The sequence below is a fragment of the Nomia melanderi genome, chromosome 4 (genome assembly GCF_051020985.1).
Source record: "Nomia melanderi isolate GNS246 chromosome 4, iyNomMela1, whole genome shotgun sequence".
Taxonomy (NCBI): Eukaryota; Metazoa; Arthropoda; class Insecta; order Hymenoptera; family Halictidae; genus Nomia; species Nomia melanderi.
The window spans coordinates 8,298,050-8,315,062 of record NC_135002.1 but is presented as its reverse complement, the minus strand read 5'-3'; the positions used below and the strand labels follow the sequence as shown (position 1 = coordinate 8,315,062).

The 17,013-nt window shown below is 33.8% G+C and overlaps 3 protein-coding genes and 1 long non-coding RNA gene across 13 annotated transcripts; 2 read left to right on the top strand and 2 right to left on the bottom strand.

The window, feature by feature from the left end:
* Positions 1-1,269: 1,269 nt before the first annotated feature.
* On the top strand, positions 1,270-4,209 carry Epp (Ecdysteroid phosphate phosphatase). 5 transcript variants are annotated; one of them, XM_031994058.2, is made up of 5 exons: positions 1,270-1,586; positions 1,944-1,975; positions 2,075-2,181; positions 2,247-2,948; positions 3,016-4,209. In XM_031994058.2, exons 1-5 carry the CDS (start codon positions 1,480-1,482, stop codon positions 3,805-3,807), a joined length of 1,740 nt encoding a protein of 579 aa, XP_031849918.1. In that variant the 5' UTR covers positions 1,270-1,479; the 3' UTR covers positions 3,808-4,209. The 5 variants fall into 5 exon arrangements, with proteins under 5 accessions (XP_031849918.1, XP_031849917.1, XP_031849921.1 ...); XM_031994060.2 differs by having other exon boundaries at positions 1,514-1,664; XM_031994057.2 differs by having other exon boundaries at positions 1,350-1,586; positions 1,944-2,181.
* Positions 4,210-4,632: 423 nt separating this feature from the next.
* Etfb (Electron transfer flavoprotein beta subunit) lies at positions 4,633-7,257 on the bottom strand. 4 transcript variants are annotated; one of them, XM_031994069.2, is made up of 3 exons: positions 7,136-7,257; positions 5,194-5,592; positions 4,633-5,096 (listed from the first exon to the last, which is right to left on the bottom strand). In XM_031994069.2, the coding sequence occupies exons 2-3, from the start codon at positions 5,536-5,538 to the stop codon at positions 4,785-4,787; spliced, it is 657 nt and encodes a 218-aa protein (XP_031849929.1). In that variant the 5' UTR covers positions 5,539-5,592; positions 7,136-7,257; the 3' UTR covers positions 4,633-4,784. The 4 variants fall into 4 exon arrangements, with proteins under 4 accessions (XP_031849929.1, XP_031849927.1, XP_031849926.1 ...); XM_031994067.2 differs by lacking the exon at positions 7,136-7,257 and adding an exon at positions 6,382-6,589; XM_031994066.2 differs by lacking the exon at positions 7,136-7,257 and adding an exon at positions 5,848-5,999.
* On the top strand, positions 6,023-15,094 carry LOC116435005 (uncharacterized). 3 transcript variants are annotated; one of them, XM_031994065.2, is made up of 7 exons: positions 6,023-6,103; positions 8,071-8,555; positions 8,846-9,308; positions 9,490-9,647; positions 9,760-9,927; positions 10,063-10,524; positions 10,630-15,094. In XM_031994065.2, the coding sequence occupies exons 2-7, from the start codon at positions 8,102-8,104 to the stop codon at positions 10,755-10,757; spliced, it is 1,833 nt and encodes a 610-aa protein (XP_031849925.1). In that variant the 5' UTR covers positions 6,023-6,103; positions 8,071-8,101; the 3' UTR covers positions 10,758-15,094. The 3 variants fall into 3 exon arrangements, with proteins under 3 accessions (XP_031849925.1, XP_031849924.1, XP_031849922.1); XM_031994064.2 differs by lacking the exon at positions 6,023-6,103 and adding an exon at positions 7,231-7,564 and having other exon boundaries at positions 8,078-8,555; XM_031994062.2 differs by lacking the exon at positions 6,023-6,103 and adding an exon at positions 7,231-7,564.
* Positions 15,095-15,244: 150 nt separating this feature from the next.
* LOC143174474 (uncharacterized) lies at positions 15,245-16,750 on the bottom strand. The gene is made up of 2 exons (XR_012998461.1): positions 15,575-16,750; positions 15,245-15,392 (listed from the first exon to the last, which is right to left on the bottom strand). It is a non-coding gene; the product is annotated as an uncharacterized LOC143174474 (long non-coding RNA).
* Between the last annotated feature and the right edge of the window lie 263 nt (positions 16,751-17,013).

The window sequence follows — 17,013 nt, the reverse complement described above, 5'->3', positions numbered from 1 at the left end:
GGAAAAATTGTATCGTGCCACGCAACTGCAGCAAAATGACATCATTTATAACTCTGTACAGATACGGTGAAATGTTAATAGAAAAAATAGTTTGCGCGTTACGATTTGGTTATTAAAGAATGTATCATTAATGCAGTCGTGTGCAACTCAAATCATTTATAAGAATACAAAAGAAATCCAGATGGTGGAAACTAGTAAAGAATAAATGAACTCGTGAAGTATACATTCGTGTCGTCGTGAGTATTTGAATAAATATTCTTTGCACGTATACAGTGCAGAAGTAGAAAACGATGCAGTAACAGGTTAATGATGGCGACGATAATTACATTAATAGTCGTGGTGAACAATTAAGTCGCCAAAGATGAACAACAATGCGCATACGATTACTTATGAGCCCTACGATTATGGTGTGTAGCTTGAAAATTTCGACTTTATAACAATTATACAGGAAATACAAGTTTAACGTTTTTAGACGCTCGAATGTTTCACATATCCATAGAAAATCGAAATTCTCAGCTACTTTCTCGACAACTAACAGAATTAAGTGCGCTTTATTTTATATAAACGAGATATAACTGTATAGTATGTGCTGCGAAGGTTTGAATTTCTCTTGGATTTTATAATTTTAATATAAATAAAATTACTTCTAAAAAATGATAATTTTTCAGTTTCATAAGATATTAAGTAACAGTAGTAACAGAACTGTTTAAAATAGATAGTGATTAACAAACCTAATGGGATATATAATGTTTTCCCTTTTAAATTTCTCAGCAGATTTTATGTACTACTCAGTCTAATGCAACGCATTAACGAAAAATAAAAACTTTGTTTGTTAAATATCTTCAAAAGATTTATATTACGGTTTATATTGTTTCGAAATATGACTTAAAAAAATAGAAATACGAATTTCTAATTTACACGAGAAGCAGTATTCCGATTTAATTATTTGTTTGATATAATATTCAAAATGGCGGACGCCAGAACAAATCGATAGTCTGAAAGGTTTTTACAGTTAAAAAATATTTAAAAAAAATGATATGGATGTAAAAGATTATTTATAACTGCTACATTTTGAATTGTTCTCTATAAAATGATTTATTTGTAATCTTGAAAGACTTGATGTATTTTGTGAATATTTGAAATCCATAATACCCTATCTTTCCAACATTTCAAATAAAATTAGAACGTTATGCATTTTATTTTGTTATAATTATCAAAGAGTATATCACGTATTATAAATACTTTATATCTACAATGAAACGCTTGGTGTTTTAAAATCAAAAGCTAAAACATGTTCATTTCGTGAATTATCAAATAAAATGGTCACGTCAAAATTAAAAATAGGACTTTATTTGTGTGTACATATGTTAATATTTAATAGTATTGCAAGAATTCATATTTCTATTTTAAATTGCATGTTGCTTATTGAACATTCAATACAGCAATGTTGGTAGCAGCTACCGAGTGTAATGTACTGTCATGGCGACGTTACCGCCACGGAAAAATCCAACTCCAACGAAAATTTTAAAACAACACTTGACCCCATTGCAAACACTGTTGCAGTTGGGCTTTCCTAAACACAGAGCGTGAGTACCATAAAATAGATTCGTAAAACAATGTCGCTCTTTCGTTGTTTTGTACGGACCCTGATGAACGTTTACACGGTATGCATTGTAAACAAACAGCTGTCAAACTTTAAGTATTACTACTATTTTCCTTTTTCTATTGTTATGTTACATTCATTTATGTTAATTCATTAAATATTTAGTGTAAAAATTTAAGCTATTCATCCCTTAAATCATTCATTTTTTTAAATTTGTATAAATCAGTATTTCACATGTAATATCATTTCTTGTAGTGTTTGTATTCTCTTTTAAGTAGAAAGATAGTGGAAAAAATAATAATCTTATGTATAATTGCAATACACATTGTTTCAATTATAGAGAAAAAGCGTTAGCTGCTACAGGACATCGAGGTATTCAATTGGCATCTGATTGGCTAGTGGCTCATGTTAGAGATCCAACTTTGGATTCTGATATGCAAAGAGAATATGTTTTGTATGCTTGTCCAACAGGTGCATTAGCCGAACAACTTAAGAGATTTTGGTCAGAAAGCAAAGAGTTAATATGGAATGGAGCACATAATTATATGCCACATATTACGCTTGTATCGTTCTTTAAAGTATGATATAGCATTATCAATGTACAATAATTAAAATTAAGAAATAACAAAAATTTTGTTTATAGGCTGCAGATGAACTGACTGAAGAATTGGTAAATGCTCTTGAAAATATAGTTAATCAGGATGAATTACAGAATCATATCGATTTAGAAACTTATGTCTCTCCGAACTTTATGGGTCTTTTTGTTAAAGAAATAAATGCTGAATGGTTAAAGGATATAGCTCTTCGATATGTGAATAAACTTACAGCTTTGGGTATTTCTGCAGAGCCCCAAGTAAAATCATTGCATCTGACATTAATTTATCAGTTTCCTAGCAACCTGTATCAACAACTTCGTTCGATGGTAGAAAAATTAACATTAACTTCTTCAGCTAATTGGGAACTCAGATTGTATTCTAGAGACTCTAGGCTACAGAATGCTCATGTGCATAAAGTGATGCATGCTTTTGTGCCCAGAGAACACGATGAATTAGAATTAAGAGTGGGAGATTACATTTATATTCCAGAAGGGGCATGTAGTTTATCTACAGACGGTTGGATTGAAGGCATCTCCTGGTTAACTGGTATTTCAGGTCATTTACCTTTAAATCATACAAAACGAACAGCTGAATCAGACTCATGGACGTTGCATACTACTGTACAGCTTACTGATAATAAAAATTCAATCATAGAAAAAGAAGAAATACCTTTAACAAGGAAACCACCAGTATTGTTAACAAATGATTCTACAGATACTCCTGATGGAATACCAAGAACTAATGAACCAGTAAATTACATTATATTTTATGCACTAGATACGTTAAACTTCACTTTTAAGATTCCTTTTTCTGTAGATTGAAGCCTCTGAAGCAATTTCACCCTCTTCAAGGCAAATATTCATATGTCGCCATGGAGAAAGAGTAGATTTTACATTCGGAGCATGGATTCCTTATTGTTTTGAATCAAATGGATCTTATGTTCGGAGGGACTTAAATATGCCAAAGGAAATTCCATCAAGAAATATACAGGACTTTCAAAATGATAGTCCTTTAACAACTGTAGGTGAAGTGCAAGCAGGCTTGGTAGGAGAAGCAATGAAATCTTCTAGTATTAAGATAGATGTAGCTTTTACTTCGCCATCATTGAGATGTATACAAACGTTGGCCCATATTTTAAAAGGATTTGATTCAAATATTCCAATGAAAATAGAGCCAGGTCTGATAGAATGGTTAGCATGGTATCCAAATGGTGTACCAGTTTGGATGACATCTGAAGAATTAATGAAGGCAGGTTTTAACATAGATAAAAGTTATGACCCAGTTATTAAAGCGAAAGAGCTTCCATTGAAAGAGAATGCAGCACAGTATTACGAACGAAGTTATGAATTAATTAAACGAATTATTGAAAGTACAGTAGGGAATATTTTAATAGTAGCTCATGCAGCTTCGTTAGCAGCTTGTACTAGACAATTAACAGGTGGCAGAGTACCATCAGCTGCTGAAGTTACTAGATTAGTTCAAAGAGTACCATATTTAGCGTGCCTAACAGCTCGTGAAGGGTTGGATGGTTGGCAACTTCATCCACCACCATTTCCACCTATTACACATACTAGTAATACTAGATTTGATTGGAAAGTACTGTTGTAAAAATACTAGTATTACTTTAAATTGTGACCCAATAAGTTTTCTGTTTTAATTTATACAAAGTATTTTAAAGGCGGTAACAAGTATTTAAGAAATAACTTTTTGGGTTGGATTATTTATAATCTACAACAAATTCAGAATATTAGATTATTATTCAATGTTTTATAAAATTAGCATTTATAGGGAAATAATACGGGTATTGGCTTTTGATTCCTCCTTTTCTTTAGAAAAGGATATAAAAGTGACGTATATCCCAATCTTTATAAAGATTGTATGAATTCCATATTTCAATATAATGATTAATAGAAAACTATTTTGTCATAGGTTTCATGTTTAATGTTCAAAAAATATTTAGTAAAATAATACATGATATATCTAACTTGTGATGAAAAAATACTATCAATTTTACAGTTTTTAGAACATATTATGAATGACATAATTTTTGCCTAATTATGCTTTAAAATCAAACATAACTACAAATTAAAAATATTTCAACTAACTCATGTCAATTGATTGTGCATTGAGACTTTTGAATCTATATGTATTTTGAAGATCTAAGATCTGTTACAAATGTAGTTGCCAGAAGATTATTTTGCTGTTTGAGAAGATCTATATGCATATAAATTTATAAAAACCACTATATTCTTTACAATACAATCTTCACACATATTCTAGGCATTTGCTAAAGTAGATAGTATGAATACTGTGTGAAAATTTAGAAGTACAAAATCAATGTAGAAAAGACAGTGTTGTTATTTACCAAAGAAACATAAATATATAGAATGTTATAATATTTTATTATGAATGTAGTTGTATCGTAAAGGGACCTACTGCTTTATTTTATGCGATAAAAATTTATTCATGTATAACATACAACATTTGATGATGTATAAAAAACTGTTGTGTATACATCAAAATTTAATAAAAATATGATAAATATAAAAATAAGATAAATTTATCAATACATTGAACAACAGTGTCTAAACATGTCCACCTTCCTTTAGTTTTGTAATTAAACTGTCAACGTCTGGCAATACACTGCCAGCTTGTCTTACTGGTGGTTCTTCAACTGACAAAACATCAATTCTGGCAGCAGTGTCGACACCCAAATCTTTTGGTGTCATCTTTTTTATTGGTTTCTTCTTAGCTTTCATAATGTTTGGTAAAGTAGCATAACGTGGTTCATTAAGACGTAGATCAGCACTCAATACTGCTGGTGTTTTCATTTTAATAACTTCTAAGCCTCCATCAACTTCACGTGTAACTGTCAGCTCGCCATTATTATTCTCAATCTATTACAGAAAAGGTATACATCAAAGTAAGTTATATTATCTTGCAAAACCTTGATATTAGATAATATAATTTCAATTTTTAATTAAGTCAACATACTTTACTGCAAAATGTTCCAGTTGGCCAATCTAAAATACCTCCAATCATTTGTGCAGTCTGATTGCAATCATCATCTATAGCTTGTTTACCAACAATAATGAAATCTACTTTTTCATCTTGAGCTAATTTTGCTAAAATTTTGGAAACATGAATGGGTTGCAGAGTTTCATATTCTGGTCCGGATACCTCAACATGAATCCCTTTATCAGCACCCATTGCAAGAGCAGTTCTTATAGTTTCTTGAGATTGTGGTGGTCCACATGAGACAGCAATTATTTCTTGAACTAATTTTTTTTCTTTCATTCGAACAGCTTCTTCAATTGCAATTTCATCAAAAGGATTCATTGAATGTTTCACCCCATCTGTTACAACGCCCGTTTTATCAGACTTAACACGAATCTAAAATTTAAAAAAAAATAAGGTCAAGATATAGTACAACGAAAGATAAGGGTATATTTATTTAAAACTGCACTCTAAAAAAAATATACTATATAGTTAATGATTTATAGTATCTGTTATAATACCGATTATTTAATATTTTTATACACCACTTAAAACATATCTCAATTTACACAATGCAATTGAACACTTGACATATGTTAATATTGTTCACATATATTTTTCATACAGATTTAATATATTATTAAGATATACCTTAACTGCATAATCGATAACTCTTTTTACACCTACAAGTGCCCGCGCCATTGTGACAGGTCAATACCGTATAACTACAAATTATAATTAACGCTTTTCAAAACATTTATTATGAAGTATCTATAGATCTGCTCCGCCTTTTGTACGTGGTGGGATTAGTTCAATCACAATGGTCTAAAGTTCATTTCTCTCATGATACAAGTAAGCAGTAGGTATGATCATTTCGTGGACATATTTTTATGCAGTTCACGTTGATGTAAGTAAATATCACAATATGGCTGTTTGGGTTCTAAGTTACAATTCAAAACTACAGATGAATTAAATATTTACTTAAGTTATTCAAAAAATAACGCAGTAAACATTAAAGTTCAAATTTTTGGGCTAACATGACGTCAGATTTGGGTTACACCTGATTGGCTTATTTATATAAACATGGGTATGAAATCTGTCTGTGGGTGATAACTCCTTACATGGATCTTGATCTATTTATGTCAGATAAAAAATGCAATTGTAATTGTATAAACATACACTTACATATATAAGAGTAAACATAATCTTACGTAATTATATTTAAGAGCAATTTACAATGCTGCTTCTTATCGTGTCCATTTGCTACAGTAAACACATCTTAAGGCCATTTTCAAGATCGCAGCATAAAATGGCGCGTAAGCAATAAACGTGTATTGAAGAAAAGAATTAAGAAAGACATCACGTGTTTCATTGCCATTAGTTTGATTTTTTCCTTTAAACAGGGGCAAGAAAAATATATATTTAACGTTTACTTTTTAAAAAATACCTACTCTTCGTATAATTACGAATTAATTAGAATTATATAATAAATTATTTAATAAAAAATTATGTAATAAGTCACTTGTTACAGGTATCCTTCCGTAAGTCTTATTAGAACAATAATGCATGAATGATTATAAATATGAAAATAATGTATCAGTATCTGTGGTTAGCATAAAGTTATTTAACCTATATTATTGTAAAATTAGAAAAAATTAAAATATAATGCGTAATAATTTTACATAACATGAAAGTTGTTTAAAAGAATTATATTATTTAGATCATTTACTTCCATTCCAATGACATATTTGTAGTTACTACAGTATTCATTAATACAAGATTGAAGTTTAAATAAATCTCGATCGCATTATAATTAGTGTATAAGGCATATACTTTATCAATTTTAATATCTTTGTTAAAAGATTTCAATGAGTAACGTAATTTTTATAAAAAAAATTCTAAGTAAATATTAAACCAAGAAAAGTAAAAATATACAAACCTACAGACATTCTCGCATATAATTCTTATATTCTAATAGAACGTATCACAAAAGAGATTTCGAGCGATTGCTTTGGAACCAATCAGAATGCATATAGAATCAAGTTTGCGCCACACATGGCGTCCAAGAACCGACGCCATCTAACGTCTGGCATTCCTGTTTTTTTCGTGCGGGTAAAATCACGGCTTTCTATAGCGCGCAAGCCTTTATCGTTTTGTTTTGTAGAATTCGGTAAGTTAAGTGAATATCTTTGGTAAATTGACTATGCTGTGCGTATATTGAATGAAATGTTAGCTGAGAAAAAGCGTTCACGCGTCAAGGAAGTGTGTGGGAAAATGAGTTAACCGTGTGTTAACGCGCAGTGGTCAACAATCCGTGGAAGTTTAGTAAGGGAATATATATCCGTATTCAGGACTTGATAACGTCGAGGTAATTATACGTTGGTATTTATCATCGAATATATTCCGTGAACTATCCGCGTGTTACTGAAATTTAAAATCATCAAGAGTTTCCTTCGTGTTTATGTTTACTCCTCTAATTACCCCCTCCCTCCGCAGCTACCCTCTGTGCACCAACTTTTCCTCATACTCTTCCTCGTTTTTTCATACAGATGCAATGTTTTCTTTCCATGTTTTTATTATTTACGTCACCCTCGATATATTTTTTTCATTTACTTTAATGTATTTGTCTGTAGCTACATTGATTTGAATGATCAAATCATAGCAAGACGTAATTTCCCTATCACTAAGATAGCTCCAATAATTTATTGATTCCTATTAATCTTTCATGTATTAACAAATACTGATACCGTAGCATGATACAGAAGTTACTTGATACTTATTTTATTTATTACACAAGAGATATTTCTGTGTATTTACATGTATTGTGTATACGCGCAATACAATTTCATTTTATGGTTAATGACTTTTTATAAGTATTTAGAGAGACGTGTTTAATCAGTGCAAAATGAGTGCATCGGCCTTAAAATCAACAATACCTGGAGTAGGTACATCTCCAACTTCTACCAGTCATTCTATTCTTCCAATGAATGCAATGGCGCAAAAGGTTGTATCAGGCTCGGAGCCAGGAGCTATGAAACCTCTACCGGGAACTGGGTTGAGCTATGTCACACTGCAACCACCCAGTCAACCGTTGAGTTTAGTACAAGATCATAGACCATCTGTATATCAGACACCGCCGTATGTAAGCGGTAATTCTGAAAAAGAATCGGACTTAGACAAATTAATCCCGAACGGAGTGGAAATTATAAAAACTGAAACTGAACAGACTATATCTGTTGCTATCAAACAAAGCGAATCGAATAGAAATAATAATTTAAGTCCAGATAATCCTACACAAGATTCACAGAGAGAAATTCAAACAGAGCAAGAGATGACTTCGATTGGTTTAGATTTTCCTGGTTAGTAAAACCATAATAAATACAATTAATTTATGTATTTAACTAATTTTATATTTATAGAATTTGTATGTGTTTTATTTTATTTGTTTCATTTGTGTTTAATGCTTTGCATTTGTTTATCTTATAAATAAATGTAAGATAGATGTTATATTCATATCTTTTAAGATAATATTTTTAAATCACTGATAGTTACAAAAATCATTGAATCAAAAAATGCATGTGAAGTACCCGACCCAGACCCTGAATGCATTTTCGCATCTATATCTGTACGTACATATATATTACTTTAGCATTATGTCCACAACTACAAACCAAGGTTGAAGAAAAGAAAACGCCTGTAAATAATGGTTCAAAAGAGTCTGACGGAATGCCAGTCAGTGCGCCTGTAAAAAAGGAAGTAACCACACATAAACCAGAAGATGCGCCAGCAAAACCTGATAATCAGAAGATAAAAGCTACAACTCAGAGTATAAAAGTAGCGGTAGATAATTCTCCAACGTTGCAAGCAAGTAATCCACCAAAGGTAGAAACGAAAGTGACTGCTTCACCGAAAGCTAATAAAAGAAAATCTAGAGAATTGAAAGATTTGAAAGGGTTACAAGCAACATCAGATGGAGCAAGCAAGCCAAAAAGAAATAGAATTCAAACACAGCCTTATCAGAGTCCATTGCCAGAAATTGCATTAATTGTTAAGAATTTGAACAAGCCTCCGCCATCAAAAGCATCTGATGACAAACTTATAGTATTTTACAAGTAAGTAAAATTTACATATTTTTAATAAAATATGTAACTGACATTTTTATATAAACATACATAAGAAATACATTGTAAAATACAGTTTTTAATTATGTTAATTTTCACGTGAATATAAAAAAATGATTAATGTTTATTAAGTACTATGTATTCATTAGTTCTGACTAATATGTGTTATTAGAAATGAATTTTTGGCTGTGAGAAATGCAGAAGGAAGCTTTTACGTATGTCAAGCAATGCAAAATATATATAAGTCGAGCAGACGAATTCGTATACGTTGGCTTTCTCAAGACAAAAATAATGGAGAAATATATTCACCTGACTTTTATGATTTTATAGGTAATTTTGTATAGAATTTTAACTTGTTTTGATCTTATAGTACTATGTAAATTTCATTATACAAAAGATGGCTCCAAATATACTATATTGAGTCCTTTTTTTATAATTTCAGACTTCGATTGTATATTAACAAATTTAAATTTGAACAAAGTTGATAAAAATAAATATCAACTAACCAAGATAGAATTGTTGCGTACAGAGAATATTTTAAAAAGAGCAATTGATGTTGAAGCTGGAGTATCTGAAAAGCCTCGAGTAACAGAAGAACATCCGGATGGACGTTAGTATATTTTTTATGTGAAAAAAAATTGACTATCAACTCTGAATGTACTTAATTATTGCCAATATGAAATAAAGTAACATTAACATAATTGTCATTTATCATGAAATTGAAACTCTAATATCTTATCCACAGTTGACCTTTCACTTTACAAAGATGAATCACAATTAAAAAGAAGAAAAAATCATAACTTACACAAACAGAAGCAAAGTTTGCGTAAAAAATCGAAACGAACTGATAGCTCTTCTGAGAATGAAGCACCTGAAGAGGAATCAGGGAAAAAATCTCCTAAATCGAACCGCTCTAAAAAACGAACAGTTAACAAAGCCTTGGCAATTGCTAAGTCTGTAGTAAAGGGTTCGAGTAGAGCAGAAAGAGCGCTAAATAGAAATACAAAATCTGGGAATGAAAGTGCTGCTACTTCTACCACTGCACCTGCTAATGCCAGCGTAACCACCAGTACTACGGTTACCAATACCGTTCCATCCGTGGATGGAGCAAAAAATAATACTGACGTTAAAAAGAGTGAAATTAAAAAAAGCACAAAACAGCAAAGTAACAATAACACAAGTTCGGTTTCAAGGACAAAACAACGTGGTAATAATCTTTATTGTTTACTTCATTTAAAATGACAATTTTGTAAACTTTTGTATTTTTACATGTAAAGTCTATCCTTTACGTGTACTGTAATTTAATTTGCAGCAACTGCACAAAACACGCAACAGAGTAACAAAGCAGCAGCAGGACGTCCGAAACGTATGGCTGCCACCACAGGTATTCTGTCGAGTGAAGAGTCTCCTTCTCGAAAAAAGCCACGTGGTCGAACATAAGATTAACATAATTTACATGTTTTTCCTGTGTTACACCTAGAACAGAGTCTGTACCGTAGGCAATATGTACACGTAGTACACTCTTTAAAATTGCGATCAATTTGTAATGTAATATATATGATCTCAAGATTCTTATATCTATCAGGTGCTGCATTATATTATAGTCCAACAATGTGGGATCAACAATTTATATAACTGTGCGGCAAATCGCATTTAACGGAAAAAAAGACTCAGAGACTTATAAGAGTGATATTGTGATATCATACAAAATTTGTACATATCGTCTACGTTTCAGATTCCCTACAGGAGAAGAAAGTCACGGAATGTATGAAGAGAACGGTACCTTGGTTGAGTAATAACTATCTACAGGGTGTCACATGCTAATGCACTCTTGCAATAGTCTATTTTTGATGTTGTGAATGAACTGTACGTGATTCAGTTGAGTTTAAATGTACACTTTCCATTGGATATGATAGCTATGTACAAATATATATGTCTGGGGCTTACGCGTACTCTATGAAAAGATTAAAACAGAAAAGAGAGTACCAGAGGATAAGAACAATCCGTGAATTATCGATCTCCAAGTTATGGATCGGTAGATTTAGAAGTACAATATCTGTACATTACGCTGAATCTTTGCTATTTAAAAAATAGCACACAGAATGGTCCAGCGCCTATATTAAAGACAGGCAGAGAAAAAAAGTGCCCTCAACTGTAAATCCTTGTCCTGTTATTGAATCTTTGGATTCATAAAAAGAAAAATCTTATGGCTAAAAAAGATATAAGGTTAATTATAGTTTATTTTCGAATCATTTGTATCAATGAATCGTTAACATGATTCATTGTTACGAAAAGAAAGTCGAGTGAATCATCTTGATTAATTATGGTGGTGTCAGACTATAATTTAGCCACATAAACATATTATATTCCTTTCTTTAAAAAAGATAACAGCACTTATTTACTCTGATAAGTCTGGATTAAAAATGTATAAACATGCTTTATCTATATATTATTTTATTTTTCAAAGATTATGGACAAAGTGTATATTTACCGAGAGATAGATGATTATGATTTACATTTCACCAAATCTAAATTCTTATAGTTTAACATAGTTTATAGTTTATATTGTGTCGAAATGTATTATTGGGTATACAAATTTGTGTCAGTAATTAAGAAAGGGGATTTATTGTAATGTCATTTTATTGCATTGTACATTGAGCGAAGGTATATCGAGACATGTATTTCTTTTTCTACGTTACAGCGATAGAGTGAAATACCTTATAATCTATATTAAATAAAATCTAAGAAATAAAATGTCTTTGGTTTTCAATGAAACCAAAGACAGTTTGTATCGCTTTAAGTTACATGCTTTTTATAATTGAAAATTCTGTCTCCGGAGATGTGTGCACTTACCTTTATGCATCGGCCGTTGAACATGCACAAACTTAATGAGAAAATAGTTTCTCACCTACATGATTTTATCTACGTATGTACATAATAAAGATTAGGTAATCGAAATTGTGAAAATGAATACAAAAATTTATGAGCGTTTGGAATCTTGAAGGCTAATGTATCTTATTCATTTGATAGAACGTCTCACTTATTGTGTTGCAACGAACAATTGCAAAACTTCGTCTTTTGTTTCAACAGTCACTGAACCGATGTACGATGTACATATATTTCATAAGCTTACAACATAATAACAACAGAGGGATGCCGTTTAAATGAGTAGGCATATCGACTTCTATTGAAAATAGGATAATTATTACATTAAATGGTTACAAATGGATTTAATTCATGAGATAGGAGATGAATAAGATACCAATCCTGTCATTGGTTCATGGAATATTGTATTTAAATATACACATACATAATGTATAAATTTAAAATATAACACAAACGTAATGTATAAATTTAGTAAAAGAAAAATTCTAATGACGAAGACCGAAGAAATTTGCTTATATTGTTATTGAATTTTTGCTTTCAAAGCAACATCACGTTTATCTTTTTCTTTCCTTGGGGAATTAGTTGTATAATATCAAAGTAATTCAGTGGACGGTGCAAATAATAATTAATATCGTCATTAGCGTCAATGGAAGACATGTAACATATAAATAAATTTCCAAGTCAATCTGCACTTTATTATTTCGAGAGGCGATAAATTTCACAACGCGTATAAATACAGCTCTCGATATTCTTCTCGTGAGCCACTTCTATGTCTAAGACAAAATAGTATGAAGGAAACTGAATCGAAAAGCAACGATGCATTTGCGTGCGGGCTGATATTTGTTGAGAATACTTGAATCTATGTTAAATTCCATAGATTGAAATTTCAATGTATATACTATTGATCGATCATTCTACAAAAAATCATCTGTCGCTTTATACACGATAAAATTGGAAATCATGTTAATTGCTTGTTGCGACAAATGTTTATTTAAGCCAGTTAATCCCAAATTTTTTATTATTCGTCGCTGTAGGAAACATTTGTGATTTTTTTTTCTTTTACGTATTATCGCGACTGAACATCCTGAAATAAACATTAAAAAAAAAAACAAAAAGCCAAAGATGTGTTTGCTGCATGCAAGTGTATTTGAAATTCAAAGTACAAATAGTTTCTTATGAAAGTATGAAAACTTTATACCCAAATTTGGGAAACACTGGTTTAAAGTATTGCGTTCAATAAGATCTCAACTACCTCGTGATACGACTTATTTCCACAATACTGTAAAATCGTACTTCTAATTTCTAATTGAAATAACAATTTATGCTTATATTTTAAGTAAATATATAAGGCACTTTGTGTGACCATTTGAAATATCTTTCTCATGTATCCTTTAAAAATCTGATTTCACAATTGACTTAAATTAAAAAAAGAAAAGAATATCGAAATAATGTACACCTATTTTATTCATCGTGAACGAAGTTTTTTTAATTAAGGTTTACATGTTTCTCGTTCTAGTATTTTATTTTGTATATTTTTCTTTGTCTCTTCAACTGAGAAGGATGTTTTATATAGTGATATTAAGTGTCTCCCGTTTCATACAATTTGAAGAAAAGAAATCTAATTCCGGTCAATTTACGGTGCCAATTGTTTTAAAACTTTTAAGCAGTATTCCTCTGACAAGATCTGTCTTAAGACGCATGAAATCAATTATTGGCTCTCGCTTGACTTCCAGCACTGCTTCAATGAATTTACAGCGTATGTCCCTAATTAATCTGAATGTCACGATTGCATTCTAATTATGTAATAAGCACACAAACCGTATTACGCGTGTCGCATTTGAATAGACGTTTAAATAATGATTAAATAAAGGCGGTCGTGCGATTATCTCTAAGTATGATTCTTATAAGGATGAATATTTACATAGATAAAATGTACAGCCCACATGCGAAAATATCGGGCTATACTTGAAATACGTTACAAGAAAACAGCCTTTTTCCGTTCAGATCGTGACAATTGATAATATCGGTTTACCAGCGATTAACATCATTTGCGAATTGAGAGTTTAACTTGAGACGAATCGGTAATATATATATATATTTAAATTTATTCAAGATAAATTGTCGTTTTCAATGTAATTATTGAATCGGTTTTCAAGAAATTCTTGATTTTAAACAATGATTTTTTGTTTTTAAATGATTCTTAATGTAACTTTAGAAAGTCGATGGTTATCAAAAATAATTTTGATAATTTTAATCATTGTTATTGTGAGATTTGTACTTTTATCAATTTTTTTTTTCATCAAACATTTCGATAAATCGTTTAGCATATGATATCATACGTTTCTAAGATTGTATTTGGAATTATGGTTCTACGGACATCCGTGCCCCGAGAAGAAATTCGATTCAAGTGTTGTATTGATCAACGGCGAAAATCGAGTCGAAAATACAGAATTGAGCGCGGCCTACTTCAAACTGAGAAGTTTTATGAAATATCGATCGCGAGAAACGAGAAAACACGCGGATCAAAATTGCTCACACCGAAAACGTGTTTCAAGTAGGTAACCCCGATCATTTTGAGATTCATTTTTCTAGAAGTTATTCTATACGATTTACACGCAATTCTACCGTTAGGAGCGTTTTAATTACAAAGAGTCTCGGATAACTAATTATACGGCTAATGCGAACTTCAAAGAACCTTTCATCTGTCGTACTGTGTACTGTTTCCTTTATGTATACGTTATTCCATAATTTTCTTCAATTAACCACACGAGTTGATGATGGTTGGTGCAATCTGTATGTCCCCTGTGATTTAAGTTCATAACGAATTGAGAATCAACGTTTTACAAATAATAAAAGATATTGTGAGTTTGGTGACACAAGTCGATCTTCATTTCCGCAAAACACCGTTTCTTCATTTTCAGAATTCGTCACCGCGATAATCGAAACGCTAAACGTACAAATTCAAACGTAAATGTTCAAATGTACAATACAATGGGTAACTACGAGTTACAGAGTAGAATTTAAAAGGAAAACCATCGGCGAACGATTCAGCGTTATCTTTATTTACATATAATAAAAATATACAATACAAATAACATCGCGTCAACGTTATCGAAACATCCACGAGCAACGTTCAAAGTTCGAACCTTCCAGCGTGCGAACAGTTCCTCAATTACCGGCGACCATAAACTGAAAAAAAAAAAATTGTGACAAACTGCGCTCTCATGACTCGTCGCGAGAGACGCCCTCGCGCGTCTTCCGTGAACCGGCGCGGCGTTCGTCGTCCGGGGCGGGTCGTTGCTTCTAACGCGCTGAATTAGAAGCCCTGAAAACGTCTCTATGAATTCGGAACGAATATATACAACACCAACCGTTCCCCGGAACAGCGTGTGAACTCCGGAGTCCAATAAACTTGGGCACATTCATTCAGCGTCACCGTAAAGATCGCCGCGATCCGATGTGATACGGAAGAGGACGTGTTGCCGGCGAGTATCCACGTTTCGGGATCAAGAATAAACCCGAGAGAGCAGAACGAGCCGCTTTAGTTGTAATGCGGATCACGGAGCATTATTTATTAATAGCAAAGCCTGGTGTGGCCGGCAGGGAGTGGCTGTGCCATGCTAAAGCGAGCGCGACAGAACACCGGATCGTGGAACGGATCTTCGGATCTTTTCCCCCCTGCCCCTGCTCCGCTTCCCTCCTCGTCGATCCGTCTTCCACTGTCCCGCCAACCTCCTACCTTCCTGTAGCTCTATCCCTTACCCTCCACCGATTCATCTCTCGCTTTTGTTTCCCATCCCTCTCCCATTTTCATCGGTTTCGTACACCCGTCCTCTTTCGCTGCTCGTCCTGTTTCATCGTTCGCGCTGTCCCCTTTCATCCTGGACGCGTCCTGTCCTCATCCGTCCCACGGGCATCTCTCTCTCCATCGTTCCGGCGCGTTCGTTCCTCGGTCTCTCTGTTTTTCTCCCGTTCCCCTCCTCCTCCTCCTCCTCCTCGCCGCGCCACTTCGGTCCGCGCGCGGCCCACCATTCCGTCCGTCCGACGTTGTTGCTCAAGCCTCTTTCCGCTTCTCTTCCTTCTTGCTCCGTATCACGCTACCATGGCCCGGCTGGCTCGCTTTATCCATTGTCTCTCTCGCGTCGCCTCGGTTAGTCGCATTGTCGCGCTCCCGCACGCCAGACAGCACGCCGTTGTAGGAGAGTGGATGAACGCTTTGTCGGCGCCCGCGGCCGACATCAAACGCGCCGACCGCTTCCTCTTCCCCTCCGTCCTCCCAGCCCCGCTGAGCAGTCCTGCCCCTTACCACGCTGTGCCAAGCAGCGTACCACAACGTACCCGCGCGCCCCGAGCCCAGCCGGCCCCGTAATCCAGTCGGGGCTCTCTCTTACGCTCTCTCTCTCCCCCGTCCCCCGCGCTCACTCTAGGCTTCTCCTTCCGACGAATCCGTCCAGTAAAGGTACCCATAAACGCTCAGACCCGCGGCCTGTTCTCCCTCTTTCTCTTTATCTTTCTTTCTCTCTCTCTCTCTCTCTCTCTCTCTCTCTCTCTCTCTCTCTCTCTCTCTCTCTCTCTCTCTCTGTCTCTCTCTCTTTCTCTGTGGCCTGACGAGGAGAAAAATCTCTGACGGGTAGCAACCGTACACGCACGCACGCACGCACGCACGCACGCACGCGTTTCAATTCCCGGGTACTGTACTCGGTTTCGCGCGGCCGATCGTCGCGGAAAAATGGAACAGAAAACGCCTGATAACGATCGTTCCGCCTGGACACGGACGAGAACGGACGCGTCCGCCCGGCTCGAGGCCCCA

Bases quoted from the DNA above. Each gene is read 5' to 3' on its own strand.
- Epp (XM_031994057.2), top strand. From the start codon at position 1,480: ATGGCGACGTTACCGCCACGGAAAAATCCAACTCCAACGAAAATTTTA. The intron at 2,182-2,246 runs GTATGATATAGC...TTTTGTTTATAG, and splicing joins CGCTTGTATCGTTCTTTAAA to GCTGCAGATGAACTGACTGA. The intron at 2,949-3,015 runs GTAAATTACATT...CTTTTTCTGTAG, and splicing joins TACCAAGAACTAATGAACCA to ATTGAAGCCTCTGAAGCAAT.
- Etfb (XM_031994066.2), bottom strand. From the start codon at position 5,898: ATGGCGCGGGCACTTGTAGGTGTAAAAAGAGTTATCGATTATGCAGTT. The intron at 5,593-5,847 runs GTATATCTTAAT...TTTAAATTTTAG, and splicing joins TTATCGATTATGCAGTTAAG to ATTCGTGTTAAGTCTGATAA. The intron at 5,097-5,193 runs GTATGTTGACTT...TTTCTGTAATAG, and splicing joins CTGGAACATTTTGCAGTAAA to ATTGAGAATAATAATGGCGA.
- LOC116435005 (XM_031994065.2), top strand. From the start codon at position 8,102: ATGAGTGCATCGGCCTTAAAATCAACAATACCTGGAGTAGGTACATCT. The intron at 8,556-8,845 runs GTTAGTAAAACC...ATATTACTTTAG, and splicing joins GATTGGTTTAGATTTTCCTG to CATTATGTCCACAACTACAA. The intron at 10,525-10,629 runs GTAATAATCTTT...TTTAATTTGCAG, and splicing joins TTCAAGGACAAAACAACGTG to CAACTGCACAAAACACGCAA.